Raw genomic sequence first — 20,055 nt, 5'->3', positions numbered from 1 at the left:
TGCACAACTGGGCTGCAGGGGGAGTGCCAGACACATAATATACTTTGTGTTACGTGGAACGGACTGGTTGGTTTTGTCACACTATATACCCACTGCCAAAAAAGATGAACAGGTAAAGAATAGGAGACAGTCTTTTCTGCATTCAAGACAAAAAAAAAAGGGGGGGGAATTCTTTTATTTTACTTTTTTGGAGAGGATTATCAAATTGTCACTTCTTTCTTATACCTATAATTTAAAAAGCTGTTATTGAGATATTGTTTTTTGTCACTGGACTAAAAACTGATAGGAACAACAAGCATTCACAAAACCAATTACTGCATCATAATCAACTTTGTCTCCAAAAAGGCTATACAGTCATTAGCAGCTAATGAGCTGCCTCTCCTAATATAAGTATTGTACTGAGAGATGAGAAGAATTATCTGACAACATTTGCCATCTCGTTTTCCATAGCAAAATGTCTCTGCAAAAATACAGAGAATTGCCAAAAAAGTGTTTCAAACATACATAGTATCATTTCAATGCTCAAACTCTCATCTCTTTTCGACAGACCTTTTTTGTAGGTTTGTTTTTTTTTTTTAAATAACCTAGGTTTTTCTAGATTATTGGTCCTTGACAGTGGCAGAAGAAGCAAAACAACCAGGAAGTCTCCATTAAAAAAAAAAGAACAAAAACCCCAACCTTGGACCTCTTGGCTTTCTGCATTACGGAAAGAGTAAGAGGAAAATTAAAAAAAAAAATTTAAAAAAAAAAAAAGAGGAAAGAATTCATATAGCAGTGCCAATTTAAATCTTTTCCTTAATTGCAGTGCAGTCATCCACATCATGCCAGTCCCTGTAAGACAGCAGCAGAGAGGGTGCCAAGGCTTCTGGAGTCATAAGAGTTTTGGTGCGGTTTCTTTCTTCTAACCATATTAGTGGTGAGTACTGAACCTTAACTTTCAAGTGCCCATCATCAGATAATTACGTGAGTCTGCATCACTTCAGTACATTGTCTTAGAAAGACAGAATTCAGTAAACTCCATCAGTTAATGCTATCTTGAAGCCAATGGACACCTACCTTCTTCATTATATGGTTTACTAATTAACCACAAGACAGATACAAAAAGAAACCTAATAGATTCTGACTACTTATTATAAGTCATTAAAGGTTGAAGAAAATTTTCTGCAAGTGTCAGAGCTATCAGCCTTCAAGCCAAACCAGATCATTATCTTCTGATGATCATAAACTCTGTGACTAACAATTTTGTGTCACAGCAGCAGGTATTAAAGGTGAAGTCTGCCTGCTTTACTGTCAGCCTCACTAGATGGTTACACTGTTGGCGAAAATACAGTTGGCAATGCTGGCAACGCCCTGTGGTACTGTCATTCAAGGAACACATGCCCACTGACTAATATTAAAGTCTTATCTACATCTGACATGGTCTCTCAACTTCAAATATGACCAAAGCATACTTTTCACAGAAACATAAGCAGCAGCAACTATTCACAAATGTAAAAAGCAAAATATTTGGTTTTCTTACAAGCATCTATCACAGATTTATGCCAAAACTGAAAGAAAGGTTTTACTCCCATTTTTGTTTATTAGGTGTCTTCTTCCCTTAATCACTGAAGGCTGTACTGGAGAAAAAAAGAGGAGGGGAAGCACCTTACTTTTTTTTTTTTTTTCTAATTAAACCATGGGTTTACTTTCCCCTTTCACAATGTTACAAATATTTTTAAAGAAAAAAAAAGAAAAAAACTCATAAGGGCTTTGATGTTTGCTTAAGTAGGCTCCAGCATTCAAAAATGTAAATAAATCTCAGGAAAGTCCTTGTCAGAACTGATCAGCAACTCTCAATGAACTTTTTCTAGGCAGTAACAGTATGTCACCACAAGAATTATCATCGCTGTTCCACTGGTGACAAAAATGTTAAATAAATAAATGACTAAATCTGTTTTGACACAGGCTAACAGCTTTATAAACATGGATAAAACTTCACCATTTCATAACACTTCACATTCCATCCTCATTTAACAGCAACTAGCAATCTTTCCTTTTGAGACTTCTGATATCTGGCACTAAAGCTAACTTAAAATAGCACACTGTAAACGTCCTGAAATGCTTACACGGCAAGATATTTCCGTTTTCAAAAGAAACACACTTTTAAATAAAAAATCTGGGGGAAAAACATTCTACCAAAAAATAGCCTGGTTTTACAAGCTGTGCTGGCAAAGAGTTCAGTACAATAAATACTAGTCAGCCACAGTCAACATAGTTCAAATGAGGTTACAGGGAACTACAAAAGCATGGAAGAATGCTTAATCCCTAATAATACTGGTGCAAGATGGAGGTAGCTCCATTAAAATGAATGATATACCAGCGTGAAATAACTGATCAAGTTTCAGTCTGAATAAACTGCAAGAAAAATGTGACTAAGACAATTGCAGGTATGAATATGAAACATTTATTTTCCTGCAGATACATAAGTACACAAAACCCAACAACTTACCTGCCTCTTGTCATCTGGTGCTTTAAGGAAGAGTGCATTTATTACCGCAATGGTATACGTCTGGATCTCTTGGTCTGTCCTGTTTGGAACAACGTTATAAACATGAGAGAAGAGCATGAATGCACGTGAACTGTAGAAATTGATCTTCCAGTTGCAGGTAGAATTGGAGGAACTGTTTGCACTTCATGTTAACCATGCAAGTTAGGTAATCAAAGTCGGTCGTGACCAGGTTGTCTCCATTACTGAGAGTGACAGGATGCACCAGAGACAGACTCAGAATTCAAGGAAGGTGGAATGAACCACCCTGTTGAACTGCCATTGACCCTCCACTGATCATAGTAGGAGACCAACAATCAGCTTCTGCCAGATGCACAACATCTAGAGGCAGGAAGAGGAATCTTCCCTTAAATGGTTCTAGAGATGAACCTGCTGATACTAAAAGCTTTTCAGGGGAGTTAAAAATGTCCCAGCTAGGAGATGAGCCCAACTATACACCACGCACAGTACATTACCCTATGTTACAAGAGGTAGTTTCCATCCATTTAACCACTGCACATTACTCTCCCTTTTCCAATACACCTTCAGCAAAAGTTGAGCAACTTTTGTCTTACACACTTCCCAGAGGCTGACAATCAGAACAACCCCATCTGCATGTTGATGGCATTACAAGCATTTTATTACTGTAGGGTGCTCTTCTCTTCATTCCCTACTTCCAACTACACATGCAGCTCACTGAAAAAAAATTTTTAAATGCCCAAAAATAGCCCCTAATGACCAAGAAACTCCAGAGAGCTGGTTACCAGTTATCCAGTCACTTGTAGTGGACACAGGAATCATAAAAGAGGTTGTCAGTCTTTACACCACTGTTTTTTCCAAATGCTGTGCTCATTTTGGGGAAAAAAAAAATAATCCACCACATCAAGCGGTAACTGAATACACTCACCCCTGCAGATGTGGGATTAGCTGCCCAATTGTGATCTCCTGCGCTACCTTCTGGTACAGGTCATGGCTATTGAGCACCATCGATTCCAGGATTGCTAGAGATCGTTGCAAGATAGAGATGTCTGAGGCAAATTTGTTCACATAGCTTGCTATCTGCAAATACAACCATTTAGAGAATTTACATCTTGTCATGAAAACAGCAGAAGATAAGAAAAAACTGTGGACATGGCTCAGAAAGGCATTAGAAAAAAAGTACTCTTATCCACACATCAGCAAACACCTGAAAACAGTCAACCAGGCACTGCATATACCATCAAAGGACAGACTGGCACAGGTTCTTCAGCTGGCACAAATCACCATAGATTTATGCCAATATTCATATCACTGAAGTGTATGCTTTATCATTACATTATGAACATGGTAAATCAACAGTAAAGAAATAGAACAATTATATTTTTTGTGTGGAAAACTTTGTAAAGGACAAGGAGACTACCTCTCATTCTCTCGAGCAGAAACCTGTGCAGCTAGTTTTGTCTAAACAAATATCTACGCTTAAGGCAAATGTTTCAAAAGAGAAATTTAGATCTAGCTTTCTGGCAAAACACACTCTAGATAAACATGTCCTTTTTTTCCCCTTGCTGTTACCAACAATGCTGAAAGCTCTTTCCAGGTTACAAATTAAAACTCTGTTGGTGATCATTTATCAGGACAACCAGTTTCATGACTCTGTCTAGAGTCCAGCCTTGCATTAATAACCTTAACTTTTACTGCAAGCTGCCACAAAAAATGGCACATTAATTAAAACCAAGTATGACCTCTGCTATTTTGCAGTGTGGCAGTGACATGCTGCACACTCATCTGCAGAGCCAACACAGTTGTGCAGTAAGACGTGGCAACACGTGTTCTTCCGTATGCTGCCCAGTCCATGTACCCGGCTTCCTGGGAAGAAACCTGCCTTGTACTGATGCAGGAAGCAAGAACTGCCAGGGTTTTCTTTGAATGCACTGATACCAGCACTGTCAAGATGAAAGGTACCCAAGAAAGCACAGACAGACAGAAGAAATGTAGTGTGACCACAGTTATTTGCTCTTTACAGCCAAATAACAGCCTACAGTGGCTCTATCTCAAGTTTGATACATTTCCTCCAGAAAATACGGAGCACGCTCATGCTACAGTACTCATGCTACAAGCCACTAATGTGGTTCTACTGTTTCCAATTCTGGATGCTTACTCAGATCTACGCATTGTTTTCCTTTAGGAGAAAGAAAGACATGCTCTACGCTTGGAAAAGCTATCTTGTTAAATTCACAGTTAAATGTCAACACATGGACAATGCTGATGGCATTAAGCATTTTATTACTGTAAGGTGCTCTTCATTCATTCATTCATTTGTTCATTCATTGTTTTACACTTTTGACATTTTAAATAGTACTGAAGTAGCAGAACACCCTTTCTGCAACTTTGGAGACAACAAGGAAAGAGGGACAGATTTTTCATCTTCTAATCAGTTACAGCACTGCTGTTTGTCCTGTTACTTAGTTTGTGTTACCACAACAGGAACACTCTACCCCAAAGGTAGCTCAGTTCAGAGAATATACACTGAATTTCTTTTCTGTAAGAACCAACCTATACATGCATGGAGAACAGGAGGAAAGAAGCAATTCAGCTAGCCTTTTCCTACTCTGGACTTCGAGTATCTGCTGCCATCAAATCCTAAGCCCAAATAATATTTACATTATGATATGAAGCACAATGAGCTGTTTAGAGTAACAAGCTGCATCTCAGAAGCACTGTACTACCCTACCTCTCTTAATGGTAATCCAGATGTGTTTTGATGCATTGCAGCCTGAGCTGCCAGATGTTCACAGGGCCTACGACAGGGACAGTGTATGCACAGAGCAACTCTGCACTGCTCACACATTAAACCAAAAGCACCCTAGATGCCTCAGTTATCACCATCCATGAATCAGTCGTGCAGCAGGAGTACAATATGTCCAGGCTGTGTTCCAACTTGCCAGACTTTTGTCACCTCTTTAGAAGCCCTGACATATATGAATTATTCTTGGTGCAGCAGCTCCTTCAAGTGTCAGTGTTAACGCTTCACTGGGATATAACATATTCATATGAGGTGCTGCAGAAATGTAACAGTACAGATAACTGGAACCTCAGTCTAAGCAAGGCTGCCTTAGCCTTATTTATCCTTCTGACCTTGCATCATAATCTCTTTTACTCATAAACACTAACCCAAGGTATGAAGCTGCCTTGTGTGTTTAAAAAAGACGTATCACACTGAACATAGATGCAAAACATCTGCTAGGTAACTTTCATGTCAAGCTATATATATTCATAACCACCTTGGTGAAGCATGAAGTCTGGCTAGAAATAATACGCTTGTCTACCTTGAAAAATAAGGCATGCAAGTTCCAGAGGGAGCAAAATTACATCAAAAAGAAATTCTATTACTACACTTGAAGTTCTGGATGTAGGAAAAAAAGACACCCTTCTTGAGAAGAGACAGGAATGAACAGGAGTTCAAATTTGTGCTATTTGTTGCTTTCTGCTTATTGACCACTCCACACAGAGAGGGCTTTCAACATTCAAAAATAATTCTGTCATTCTCTCATTAAGGATAAAACTATTTCTTCACCAAAATACCTGTAACCTTGATAACTGCATAGTCCTATTGGAACATATATAGCCACATACAAAGGAAGTGTCTGGGTGCTTAACTTCCTACCAATTTCAAAGGAACTTAGGAATCAGAATCCCTTTACACATTCAACTCCAATGATCTGATTAAATAGGAGCTAAACATGTAAATTGAGGGTAGATGAGAAACTTACAGCAAACTAAACTGCATCGTCTGAGTTCTCTTCCTGGTTCAGCATCACTTAAAGCACAGGAGAGTATTCAAAAGTTAAAAAAAATTTAAAAATAAATAATAAGAAGAAAATAAAAAAAACATGCCAGGAATAAAAACCACATAGGGAAAGAACAGTGAAGGAAACAGATCTGATTTTCATTATGTATGTTCATTAGTTATTTGCCTGGACTATTTTGTTGTTGGAAATGTACAGAAAAATCTGTCTAAGTTTTGTTCTCTGTTAAGTTCCAATGCATAGTAAAATTTTAAGAGGTGCATATCATTTTAAAGTAAGGCACTAGAGTTGCACTTGACTACAGAAAAAAACAAATGACAGCTACGGCACACAAAAATACTTTCCCAGTCACCACCCCATTTTCCTGCACAATATACTTTAGAAGGCAGCGTAAAAATCCATCATTGCTAAGACTCTGCATCACACACTTATGAAACAGCTATTATATAAATAATTTTAAGAGGGCTTTTTTTAACTATCTCAACCAATACTACAAACTTTATTTCTCCTCTTGTTGGAACTAAAAATGCGGGTAACAAATTTGTATAGTGTATTTTTGTCATGATTTAGGAATGGTATTCCCCGGTGTAATGTCCCCACTGAAACACCTCAAACCATGCACCACTTGCTCACTCCCCCTTCCCGTTCCCACAGAGGTGGGCTGGAGAGGAGAACTGGAGACATAAAAGTTGAACATCATGGGGTGAGATAAGAACATTTTACTGGAAACAGCAAGGAAATAAGAAAAAGAACAGTAACAGCAACAATGTTAATCACAGAGGGTACAAAACAGGTGAACAATTCACACATGAATGCTCACCATGAGGAAACTGGCAACATGTGAGCTGCCTCCACGCTATCCTGACCTGGAAAGGACCCCTTGCCCCATCCCCGGCAATGATGTGAGGTGGTACAGGACAATCTCTGAGTCCAGCCATACCCACTCCTAGCTACTGCTAAAATTAACTCTGTCCTAGCCAGAACCAGGACATTATCCACCCCTCATTCGGTACCATTTATGTCATGTCCAAATCCTACACCTTCCAACTATATATATATATATATACATATAGTTATAGATATTATATATGTTTATAAATACCTATGGGGTTTGTATATTTATAAATATAAGTTTATATATTTATACATAAATGTTTATATAGTTATACCTCTATTATAAGTATTTATATATACAGACACATGCATGGGTGTTATTTCCATAGTCAATGACCATTCCTCCGAGATGTCTGTTGAGTTCATTTAGTCCACGACTGTGCATTCTATCAACCCCAGATGTTTTCCAGGGCAGGAGGGCTGGTGTGCTGTCAGCTGGTTGCAAGTTGCATCAGGAGCTCATGACTAATGTACCTGGGACAGTCCGTACTCATTGTCCATGTTAGTGGCATACAACAGTAGTGTCATTCAACAACCAATATTATATAATTCAACATTACAGACTATTCTCACGTAGAGAATCAGTGGAAACAGATTCTGCCCCTACGTATCTTGATGGCATCAGGATATATTTTGCACCAGTGCCTTATACTCTTGTGGGTCTGATGTGGCATTTCCTCTCTAACTTGTTTGAGTCTTTCAGATCTGTCCCTTATCTTGGACAGTCTTTCCACAGCAGAGTCCCAGGTCAGTAGGGAGGAAAAGAGATGATCTTTCATACTGCTGGAGTCATCTACTCACCTGAAGCACTGTTTGTTCCCCTTTCACTGACATCAATGCCAATGAGCTGGTGTACAGTGATGGCACACTCCATACAAACTTCTGTCACATGGATTGTGTACACTGGATCTCATCTGGATCTACAGGGGACTGCTCATTATTTGAATCTTTATAGTCTACCTCCAGCACGGCTAATTTTCTCAGGTAGTGGACACCTTTCTCCACTGTGTGCCACCTGCTCGGGTACACTACTAGATCATCCTTGAGAGACTACCTTTCCCTCACGCTTGACAGGAGTCACCTGTCTGAGAGTTTCTGTCCTCTTCCCAGTCCTTCTGAGAGGCTGAGAGTTTCCATCCTCTTCCCGGTCCCCTTGTCAATGCCCATATCCTGGGACAGGAATTCCAGTTGCTTGGCTTTACTACCATCTAGTTTCATATCACGGGCAGCAATATCCCAGCATTGGAGTAGTCAGGTCAGTAGGGGCTCACCCAACTTTTCACATATCTCACAGTTCACTTGGGGACAGGGACCAGGTGATTATCTCTGGCCCTGCCTCTCCCTCCTGTTCTGAGGGACCTGCTCCCTCCTTATCCCTCACTATGCAAACTGATTTGGTCTTGGATTTCTTCTTCTGTATAGGGGCGACTGCTACCAGCATGGACTGTTCCTCTGGTTCAGCAGCAGTTTGAGTGGCCACCATGCCTACTTTGCTTTCCTCCTCTTCCCCCTGAGGGTGCTGTCTAGTACGGAGCAGCATCCAGTAAACAATAGCCAGGGCCCAGCACACTGCATAACTTCTCGCCTCACTGGAACTGCCACAGCATTTTTCATTCAAATGTTCTGCCACTTTTTCAAGGTCCTATAGTTGTTCGGGGTGAACTTCCAAACCATTGGAGCAGAATAGTCTTCAAAAACTGGGCCATTTTCTCCAACATTCTATGACACTCATGACTATCCATCTGGGCGGCAGGTCTCTGTAAGATCCCCCTTAAAATCTATTTTGTAACTCAAAACATGGTGTGGATTGTACTGAGGAGACATGACAGACTTAGCAACAACAGCATGCTCTCCTTAACATCCACAGGAAATTCAAAATTCTCAAAAGCTGTTGTAACAGGCCTGAAGGAGGAAAAATGGGTGAAAAGCTGGAAAAGATCTTCCTTCCCGGTTCTCCCCACAGGTTGAGTACAATTATTAATGGCCTCATAGAGGTAGCACCCAAGGTAAGGGTAGCAGAGCAACACTGAACACACATCCAAAATGACCCTCATTGCCCTTGATTTTATCATATCATAAGCTGTTAACACACAGTACAGCAAAAAAAAGAAATCCTGATCCCCCTCCCTGCTCTGAAAAAGAGCACCCGGATTGGCAAATAGTGCATACATCAAAATATATACAGGGTTAGATACCTCAACCACATGAACAGATCAAGCAACATTGTGACCAGTGCCTCTGGACCTCATACAACAAATGCTTAGACCAAATTTGTTTCCATTCCCCTCTAGTCAGATCTGTTGTTATCTCAACCCTTCATGCCTCATATTGGGCACCAAATAAGTTTTACAAATGGCATTTCCTAATTTAGTGCTCCCACTGAGACTCTCCAAACCACACTGCTGCTCACTCACTCCCCCATCCTCCTTCTTCTCCCCCCTGTGGTAGTGGGCTGGAGAGGAAAATTGGAGGCACAAAAGGTAAGTGTCACGAGCTAAGAACAATTTACTGGAAACAGCAAGGAAATAAGAAAAAGAATAGTAACAGCAACAATATTAATAAAAGGGGGTACAAGAGAGGCAAATGATTCACATGCAAATGCTCACCACCCGGAAACAGGCAATACACGAACTGCCTCTACATCACCCTGACCCAGAAAATGACATGAGGTGGCACAGAATAACCTTCGGGTCCTAGCCATGTCCCCTTCTGGCTACTGCAAAAATTAATCCTGTCCTTGCTGGAACCAGGACAATTTTGATATCCAATTACCACGACTTTTTCTAAGAACTGGGAATCCAAATCCTTTAGGTAACTGTGGAAGCTGAAAATTATATTGTCGCAAGCAAGAAAAAGGTCTTGAGAGAATCTTGCACATCATAAGGAAGTTTTTTCAAATGATGCTGTATTCCCTCAAGGTAAGTAACAAAGCTCTCCTTGAAAGCATCAGTTCTTATTTGCAGGAGTTGGAATAGCATTCTTTATGTACTCAAAAGGTGGGAGCAAGTCTGCATCCAACACCAAAGAGTTAGTCATTAGAAGCAGTCAAGGGTTCCCCTTGAGGTCTCCTCCAGCTTCAAGGTTTTTAGGTTAAAAAACCATTCAAGAAAAAAGTTCAGGTTAATTCCACCCCATTCCAATTTAGCTTTCATTTAACATGAAAGGCAGCTTCAAAGGGCAGAAGCCCTTAGTTTGAAGTTCCCCCTCAGCTAGCAGAAACTTATCAGCTCCCTTATCCATCCTGTCAACCATTTGAGCAAGCCCATCAAGAACCTCAAGTGGCCTGTCAAAAGTGAGAAGCAAGTGAGAATGAAGCTGCAGATTGCCACCAGAGAGACACAGGCCAAAGGTGATTCCTTAGGTTTGCCCTTTGCCCACAGTGCCCAACGGAGGGCTCTGCTGTTCTGGCTCCCAACTGCATGCAGGTCAGGACACACCTGTGCCTCTTTCCTCTATTTCTGTCATTCTTTTTCCTTGTGTTCCTCTTCTAACTTTCCTATTCTTCTCCTTGGTCCCTTTCTTGCTCACCAGTTTCACTTTTGGTTTTACTTGCCAGTTTTGGTTTTCATTGGTACTTTGAGAGAATACTTTTGTTTGTGTCTTTTATTTTGTTTTTTTAAATTGGGTCATTGTCCAAGGAAACCTATGGAAGTGCCAAACAGAAGAGATGAGCCGTTAACAGGGGTGAACACAATGCTTTCTTCTGCTGTTAAAATACAATCCACAGAGCAAAAGATGTGGGTAAAGTTAGACAAAGACAATAATTTTAAGTCACTAAGGAAGTAAATTGATTTACACTAATTTTAGCAAGTTTCTTTATATGCTCCTTAGCAGGTTGCCTTAGCAAATAAGACATTCTGGGCTTGACTTTGTATCGCTTGCACTCAGTTAAAAAACAGTTGTAGAATTTTCTTTGCCACGAAAAGATAACAATAATTATCACCATCATAATCTATCTAGACTGCAAGATTGGAGAAAAAACAAACAAACAAACAAAAAAACCCAATGCCAGTCCAAAAACCAATTATACTATTTTTTCTTATAATAGCATCCAGTATTTTTAATGACCAAAACTGAGCTTTAGTATCAAATGTATCTAATGCTCTTTACATAGTTCATTCTTCTTTCACTTTTGGTAACAAAAGTAAATTTGATCGTTCCTTTGGTGGTAACAATTTTCTAACCAAATTTTCTAACCACTCTGCTAAAGTGAAGATATCTTTCCCACATATTATATTAATTCCATTACTGCTTCTGATATTATTTTAGTGAAGTAACTGATATCTTTTGAACCTCTACAAACGTATTTTAACTCATAATAAGTTCTGAGTTCAATCTGTTTTGAAAATGCTTTGTAAAGAAGCATGATGTGGTTTTGGGGTTTTTTTCCACAGTAAATTAAAAGGGTTAAATCAGTAACAAAACCTTTTTTCTGAAGTCTGTTAAATTTCTTTACCTAAAGAGCACTACCATGTTTCTGCTGCTTTTGTGCATCTCCTACATATAAGAAAAGAAAGATATGTTGCAAATGGTGGAAAGATCTGCTTCAAACCCACATAACTCAACTGCAAGATTCAGGGGTCCAGGGCACAACTTGATAAACTTAGCAGATATCATCTTAATTTCAAATTGTAAACTAACTCGTTTCTGTTCTTCACATACTCCCAGAGGAAAGATTTCAGAGCTGGTGTTTTTATCCTAGAAACAAGGCATTATTCATATTAGTTTACATTAAATCAAAATACTAATTTTTTCTTTAATTGCATGGTATCTGCACAGGGAGGTCACATATCTGAGCAAGCAATTTCTTGTGTAATAAGCCTAATACTGTTTTGATCTCAATTCTCTCCAATTTATTTCCACAGAAACTGGGCCACATTCTGCAACTACAAACATTTATAGTTTGAAATAGCACTTTAATCCCATTTTCATGTACCTTTTTGTGGAAAAAAAAAAAAGAAGAAAAGAAAAACCCAAACCACAACTCACCTCAAAAACTTAAACTGATATAGAACAGATAGCATTGATTACAAATTTACCTTTTTAATGAATGCCACAGAGAATGTATCCCACGATACAATCCCATGATCCATCAGCTCAACAAATGCAGTCAGTGTAAAGGACAACATATCTCCAAAGCTGCAAGAGACAGGAGTCATGACAACATTTACCAGTAATGCAGCAGGGCAATGACTGAGGGAATAAAGCAGCAGGAAGCTTTCAGAAAGGCAGGAAAATGAAGCCAATTACGGACTAAGAGGTAGCAGAAGAGCAAGAGAGGCCGTGCAACAGACAGTCTTAAAAGCAATTTAACATGGACAAGAATAGTCACCTGGAAAAAAGCAATTTTGTAAGGGAACTAATCCCCAGGAGAACACTGCATGCAAGATTCAAAAAAAATCAGACAGTCCAAATTAAACTTTTCTTATAAATTCAGAGATTTAGATCTAATAGGAGAAAAGAAGTAAACTTTTCCCTTAGCACTTATGAAATCCTCCTAATTGAAGGCAATATAGAGGTGTCATGTTTTGGTACCTCTGTGGCAAGTAGATTGGCAGAAAGTTAGAGCATTTTTTATTCCTCCTCTCACAAGGAAGCAAATATATTTTAAACATGCATTAGAAGAGATTATATATCTTAAACAGCAATTTTTCTGACCGTTAATGCCTTGATTTCTTTCTTTAAACATGAAGATGCATCTCCTTTTCTTTATCTATGTGCAACCACATCAAGTGAATTGCAGAGCTCCTATAGTTTATCCCGGTATGCACCTAAATTGTTTAGGGTTTGAAGGCCACCACTCTGCATTTTACCCCAGCAAATTTAAGATTCAATGCACCTTTGTATGAACTCAAGGAAATTAAAAATGGGTTTAAACTCAACATAGATAATATGCTCTAACCTGACTAGCTACACAGGAATCTTTTATGTTAAAAAACAGCTTTTAAAGATTAGCTTCATTTCTATGTGTAGTCAGGGTACTGAAGAGTCAGCAGCCACAATGATTTCAATGAAGCCCTTCAGTGAGTTAACTACTCAATACAAACAGCAGCTCACAAAGCCCGAAAGGTAGTGGAGTATTACCTTTCAGGGCATGCAAACTGCCTTCAAGGTACTACTCTGCCACTAAGCCATTAACAAGTAAAAGCATAAAATCAAACAGCATGAATAGTCCCAGTGATTTTAATGCAACAGATAACCTAATGAAAAGACAAAACAAAAAAAAACCCCTCCTTCAGATTGGAACTGCGAAGCTCAGTATGTTGAAAACCTGAGTCAGGTACTAAAGCCATAGTTAATCAATGTAATTGGTGTTCCTTACTCTGTGATTTGCTATCCTACTATCCTGCATAAACCCAACACCAATAATTGAACATCCACTCAGTACAGAGGAATACGGCAGAAAAACCAGTTTTAATGTAGCAACTCTAATAGCTGGATTTGATTTAATCTGGCATTTAGAGATTCTTGATGGTGAGATGCAGCTTTTAGTGGCCCCTTCATTTAAGAAAGGAGCTCTTGTTCATCACATCTCCCAAGATGCCCTCCACTGAAAAAAACCTTGCCATTCTTGACATTTTGTGAGTAAACCCCCCCCAAAAAACCAAAACACCTTTCCCTTCCACAGTAAGTAAGGGTATACACAATGGCTTTGATTATTTATGACAAAATGAAAAAACTGCATCGAAGAGTAAACGTGAAAAATAGTGTCTCTAAAACAATCTGTTGTAATTCCACAAGGAATACTTTGTTCAGAAAAGAAATTATCTGTAAGTTTTTGGGTTTGTTTTGGGGAGTAAGGGGTTTTATTTGTTTCTTTATTTTGCTTTTTTTTTAATTTTGCAAATCATTTAAGAATTACATTAGATTAAAAATGTTATCATTAGCATTTCAAATAACCAAGGGTTTAATAACAGAGATGACAATAAGACTCTGCAGGAAATTTAATCAGCTCCAGTCCTGTCATGTTCCCCAATCCATTCCTTTTGCATAAAGTGGTTATTTATGAACTCACAAATAAAACAGCACTCTTAGGAAAGGCTTCCTTCTAAAAGCTTGCACCAAATTCTCATGCATCTTCGTGACAGAATACTTCCACAAATACATGGAATGTTGATATTATAAGAATATAGAGTAAACTAAATTCAAATAAAAAAATTTTAAAAATTAAAAAGATAGGCCAAATAGGTTGAAAAGATTAAAATATCTCTCCCAGCATTAAACTAAGCAGATCATTTCTCTCTGCTGAAGTTTGTCATATATTGTTTTAAAATTTAGTCAGTTAACCTGTATTTAGTACATGAATGCTCTTCTATAAACTAATTGTACATGAAAGCTAATCTCCATCAACAATAAATATAGTTGAGAGGGATGACTTAAACTACATTAAACCTGTGCATGGATATTCATCTTCAGAAACAGCAGTGGCTGGAATGGAAGGGAATTAAACTAACCTGGATTCAACAGTCTCATTCAGTCTTCTCATCAAAACTACTGATCAAACCTGTCTGATTAATACTGATTAATTCAGGCTCCTCCACAGCTTTGGAGGGAGAACTGGGTTAATGGAGATGGCAATACTGGTTTTAACTTATAAACCTGGTTTGAGCAGATCTGACAATGACACAATCGTTTGGGATCCAGAAGGTGAAAGTACTTTTCAACTTAAATTGATCGGATACCCCACCAGGTGTCATTCCAGTGACTGGGCCCCAAATAATTAAGGAGTGAAGAGGTGAAACACCGGGACTAATCAAGCAGCAAGAAATACTCCAGGTCTATGTATTATGCAGCACCACACATACATACCATACACTTTTAAAATATATAGCTATACACAGGCACCTGCACACACATGTATATTCTAAGTGGCATGGCAAAAGTCAAAAGCCAGGCTTAAAGGATAAGCATTAAGAATAGCACAGCTAAAGATGAAAGCAATTTCAGGGTGACTAGAGCAAGATAAGGATTAAAGCATCTGGAGGGGGAAGTGAGGGGTATTGATTCGTTGTTAAGTGGTAAAACACAAGCAGATAGGTAGAAATAGACTTTCAAGCAATTCATTTCAAAACACACACTCACAGACGCACTCATACTATTAAGAGCAGCAGACAGCATAGATGCTAGAAATTTCAAGGGAATCAAAGCCTGCTCATAAAAGTAGTAATCTTGGAAAAAACATGGTAGGAGCTGTTTAACTCAAAGTCTCAGTAAGTATTTTAGCCATACGAAAAGTCTGAAAAATAATGGCACTTCCTTCTTCATAAAATCTTTTCAGACTAATCCACAGCACAAGGCACAACAGTTCTGTAATATCAAATATCAAACCCTTGCTGCTCTGGTAAAATGACTTAATAGTTTGAAGATAATTCCTGATGAAGGTGTTTTTTAATGCTTGTCACAGCAGCAAAGGGGAAAAACAATCACAAAGATGCACTGTGTAATTGCAATTTCGTATCTCACTAACACTGACATCTTAATGATCTGTGCTCTCAGGCAAGAGAGCCCTCCTGAATGCTGTTCAGGGCTCTGGCTTTTAGGTGAGGACACCTCAGACTGGGACAGCTGATGAAGTTTCACCATTCTTTGCTAACTCCCCACTTCTTACCACCGTTGTAGCTGGTCATGAAGCATCTCTTCATCCACAGCAGCTCTTGGCAAAAGATTCTTAAGCAGCAGAAAGCTGTGGTTTGGAATGCCATCAGCTGTCCCAGCATGAGCCATTCCAGTGTGGATGGATGGCCATGTTCTAACGCACAGCCTGTGGCACCTCAACCTCTTTGACAAACCTGACTGAAGAGTAAGTCAACAATTGCACTTTATGTCTGGAGGCTTTAGAGAAATATCAGGTCAAAGCTTGTTAATTTACATTCCTAAGAATTCTCTGCATTCTTACCTTAGGACTCTGGGCAGGAAAAAAAAAAAAAACAACAAAAACCTCCACATATTTTCGTACTAGTTTTTCTTTCCTAAAAATAAAAATGACAGGAATGTACATGTGACCGTGATTACTACACCTGCCTCTCACATGCCTTTCTAGTATCATTTCCATGTGCTAAACCATCTTTTTATCCTGTGTGCTTATTTTGAAAGATGCCTAGAGCAATTTGGATTTCTTATCAAAATAAATTAATGGCACTTCAGCACCCAAATCCCCTAGGTGTTTTTTTTTTTTTAAAAAATCTCAATCCATACTTTACACACATACCAAAATGAAGATTTTATTGCTATTATGGAGGGGGAAATATTCAGCTGTTCATATTATTATGTAAATCAAGACAATTAGTCAGGCTTAACTGTCATCAGGTAAAATAAACAAACAAAAAAGGTATACAAGCTTTTAGCAAGCTAGATGGAGTGTCTCATGTTTTACATGAAAAGAGTTGCATAGTAGAACCTGGAAATTAACTGTTGCCTGTCTGTCACAACCAGAATACAGCAAACAGCCCATTAAGATAAGAAGCCAAAGACTATACAACTTTAGGCAAACCACTTTTTATGGGCAAAACAGAATCAAAGCTGAGCTTAATTGTGCAAAGGGAAGGCAGCAAAGAAAAATCTTTAACGGGGCAGGAGGTAACAAGAGAGTAGCAGCCTACTACTGAATGCAGGAGTTAAGGTAGCAGTAACTTTCAGTCCCTTATCTGTGCTCGCAGCCTAATACTGGGCAGCTGAAAAGCCTGACATCATTGAGGTCAACATCAAAGAGCAGGAACAGCTTTTTAAATTGGAGCTGTCAAGGATAAATGACCATGAATAAAGTTAAAGAGGGGAGCAGAATATATCTAATCATCACAAGACAAGGGCTCTGGAAAAGCCATGGGGGCAAAAATCTAAGTCTAAAAAGAAGACTGATGATGTAGCAGGTTGCTCTGCCAGCACGGTGTGAACAAGTACCTTTTGCATTGCTATAGATCCTTTTCACTGCTTCTACACTGCTTTGTTTATTCAAGCAACCTTTCCAAGGGTAAAGCTAAGCCACTGTCAAATCAAACTAGGAGCAATTCGCACCTACTTGGTACTTAGTGCAGCTGAAAATGATGGAACAATCTGCATAGTTGCTGCCCTATTTTTTTAGATGATTACAGGAAATGCACTTAACCGCTACACTGCAACTGACACAGATTTTTTTCTTTTTCATCGTGCTAAGCACTAGTGAAATATTTCTTTGTGGTAGTTTCAGTGCGTTCATTAGAAGGGATCAGCCTTATTGATTTAAAACGACTTGCATTTCAAAAATCTGAAATACCTTTGTAACCCTAGTATCAGGGCTTCTCTAAGCTTGAAAGTTAATTCAGATTAAAGAAAACAAGGTGTGAATTTTAAACATAACTGTAACTATTCTTGAATAAATCCAGGTGCAGATTATGGAATATGGCTAAATCCACTTAAAGGTACATTAAGTGTAGGAAACTAGCCCAGAGGAACTATTACACACTGAAGATGTGATTAGAATTACCTTTTCTCTCATTCCCCATCTTTTAATTTCCTGGTTTTGTTCATTTCATAGTAATTTCATTAAATGGACTACTTTTCTTAAAAGATAAGGAACGACTAAACAGGAAAGACAGCACTCTCCAATCAGCTTGGTTTGACTTAGCTCAGAACTGCAATGCAAAAGTCAATTAATAGAGCTGTCTCATGGGATTCTTTTTTTAATTCCACTATCAGATGCAATGGGATAAATAAAATCCCAAAACAAAATGGAAACACCTACAGCTGAAAAGACAGAGAAAGTCACATTTTAGCCGAATTTCCTTCAGTGCAGAAAGCAATTAAACAAGGCCCTTCTGTCAAAATCAGGTTTTAATTAAGCCAGGCTAGCATGTGCAAGCTACCAGAGTAAAATGATATATTGTCACTTTATGACGTCATCCTGTAATCCCAAGTAACTTTTCTTTTTTTAAATTAGCATTTGGTTTCTTTAAGCTTCTTAGTCAAGAAGACAGTAGGTGGAGGCTGGAAAGCATTATAGTTTAGTTCAGTATATCAAGCTCTGAGGGTTTTTTTTAAAGTTCTTGTTTCACTGAATCTTTTCCCATTAACACATGGTCAGAAAATAGTCAGGATGTTCAATAACTGCACTCATAGACCACTAGTGTATACAGTTTACTTTCAAAACATATGAACAGGCCAGCTTCCAGAACTATTTTCACATCCTGACCAGTGGCTCTGGTATCTTTTTCAGCACAAGTCCCAAACTCAATACTTTCTGTTATAATTGTATCATCCCACATACTAATGCTGGAATTCAACATATTGAACTGTGTACCCCAATGTAAACTGAAGTTTCTACTGGCACTATTTAACTTCCAAAGTTAAGTTCCTGGCTGCAAGGGCACACTGCCAGCTCATAGTCAATTTGTCATCCACCACGCTTCCAGTTCCTTCTCTGGAGAGTTGCTCTCTAGTAAGTCAGTGCCCAACCTGTTCTGGTATTTGAGGTTATTTCTCCCCAGGTGCAGGAACTTGCCTTTGTAGAACCTCACTAGGGTTTCCCTCTGCCCAATTCTCCAGCTTATCAAGGTCCTGCTGAATGGCAGCACAGCCTTCAGGTGTAATTCTGCCAAGGTAATGCTTCAGGTTGATGATGCTAAGAATACCATAAGCCTCATGCCACTTTCATAATTTTCCTCATAATCTAAGATTTTCTATTATGAATTGGGTTACTTTGTACTAGGTTGAGAAGGTGAACTCAGAAGAAGGATTTAAATTTCCTGCCAAATTCATTCTTACTGTATAATTTATTTATTAGGCAATGATTTAAAAATAAACGTTTCAGAACTTGGTTTACAGTAGATTTGTGAAAGTATGATTTAGAATGGGTTTGGATGGGGAACTGCATTTCCACATGATAAATCACATCGAGCTCTCAGAGTGACAGACACATACTTAATTGATTATTCTTTTGCTTCCTTGGGTTTTATACTTGAGATGTCAAATTTGCAAGCCAATCAAGATATTAGAACATCTCTTGGGATTCCAATTTATCAAAGCCTGTGCTTAACTTCAAGTACACAGAAGAATTCCACTCCAAATCATCAGGGAAATAAGCAGGCTTTTGAACTTTCCAATATGATGCCCTTTACTATACTACAGGTTTCCTTTATGCAGGTATCTGCAACTAGCATTACCTGGGACCAGTAAATAAAAGGAATTAAAACTGGCACAATGACTCTTACTTTCATCTCACTAACATCAACCATTAAAATTGCCAACTATCAACCACATAAGCCAGTCAAATTCAAGAGGGGAATTGGGGAAGGCAGGGAAATTATTTGTTTGCTGAAATTAAAAAAGGAAACAAAGCAAAAGTCTTATTTCAGAAACAGTAAAAGCCCTTGCAGAAGTTACAGAAATGAAACACTCATTCCACAGGCAAAGCAAAAAAGGCTTCATCAGAAAATTTTAACGGGCATCAAAGAGCAGAAAACAGAGGAAGTTGAAGACTTGCAGAATGAATATGCACAGTTATATTTACATATAAAGATTAGCACAAGGGCCTGAACTCAGTCATGCAAAAGAAGAGGTAGTATGCAAGGTGATGATCTAATCAAGTTCTTACCAGGGCTTCATTATCTTCTGCAATTTCTGATATCGTCTGCAAAATTAAAACTTGCATGTGAGGAAAACCACTTTAAAACATCTGTACTCTATTTACTGCATATACAACCCCCCATACTTGATTCATAAAATTCACAGACATACAATAAGAGGCAGTACATTACTAACAATTTGCTGTGAACAGAAACAATTCAGTAACTGGTAAAGAACATTTAAAATTAATTTCAAATATTTGTTTGGAATATTTGTGTTAACTTCTGTTAGGAAAAAAGCATATCTAGACATCCT

General features: G+C 38.5%; 1 protein-coding gene across 1 annotated transcript in view; it reads right to left on the bottom strand.

The window, feature by feature from the left end:
• ELMO1 (engulfment and cell motility 1) overlaps positions 1 to 20,055 on the bottom strand; it is a 314,729-nt gene that overhangs the window by 193,188 nt on the left and 101,486 nt on the right. Inside the window, exons 8-11 of the mRNA XM_018075779.2 lie at positions 19,769 to 19,804; positions 12,243 to 12,342; positions 3,432 to 3,583; positions 2,489 to 2,567 (exon numbers count right to left, since the gene is read on the bottom strand). Coding sequence (XP_017931268.1) covers positions 2,489 to 2,567; positions 3,432 to 3,583; positions 12,243 to 12,342; positions 19,769 to 19,804 — 367 coding nt within the window. The remainder of the gene's footprint in view (positions 1 to 2,488; positions 2,568 to 3,431; positions 3,584 to 12,242; positions 12,343 to 19,768; positions 19,805 to 20,055) is intronic.

This window comes from Manacus vitellinus, unplaced genomic scaffold, assembly GCF_001715985.3.
Source record: "Manacus vitellinus isolate BGI_N305 unplaced genomic scaffold, ASM171598v3 scaffold_3_pilon, whole genome shotgun sequence".
Lineage (NCBI taxonomy): Eukaryota > Metazoa > Chordata > Aves > Passeriformes > Pipridae > Manacus > Manacus vitellinus.
Note: the sequence above shows the minus strand (reverse complement) of the source record. Positions and strands in the feature narration are given on the sequence as shown.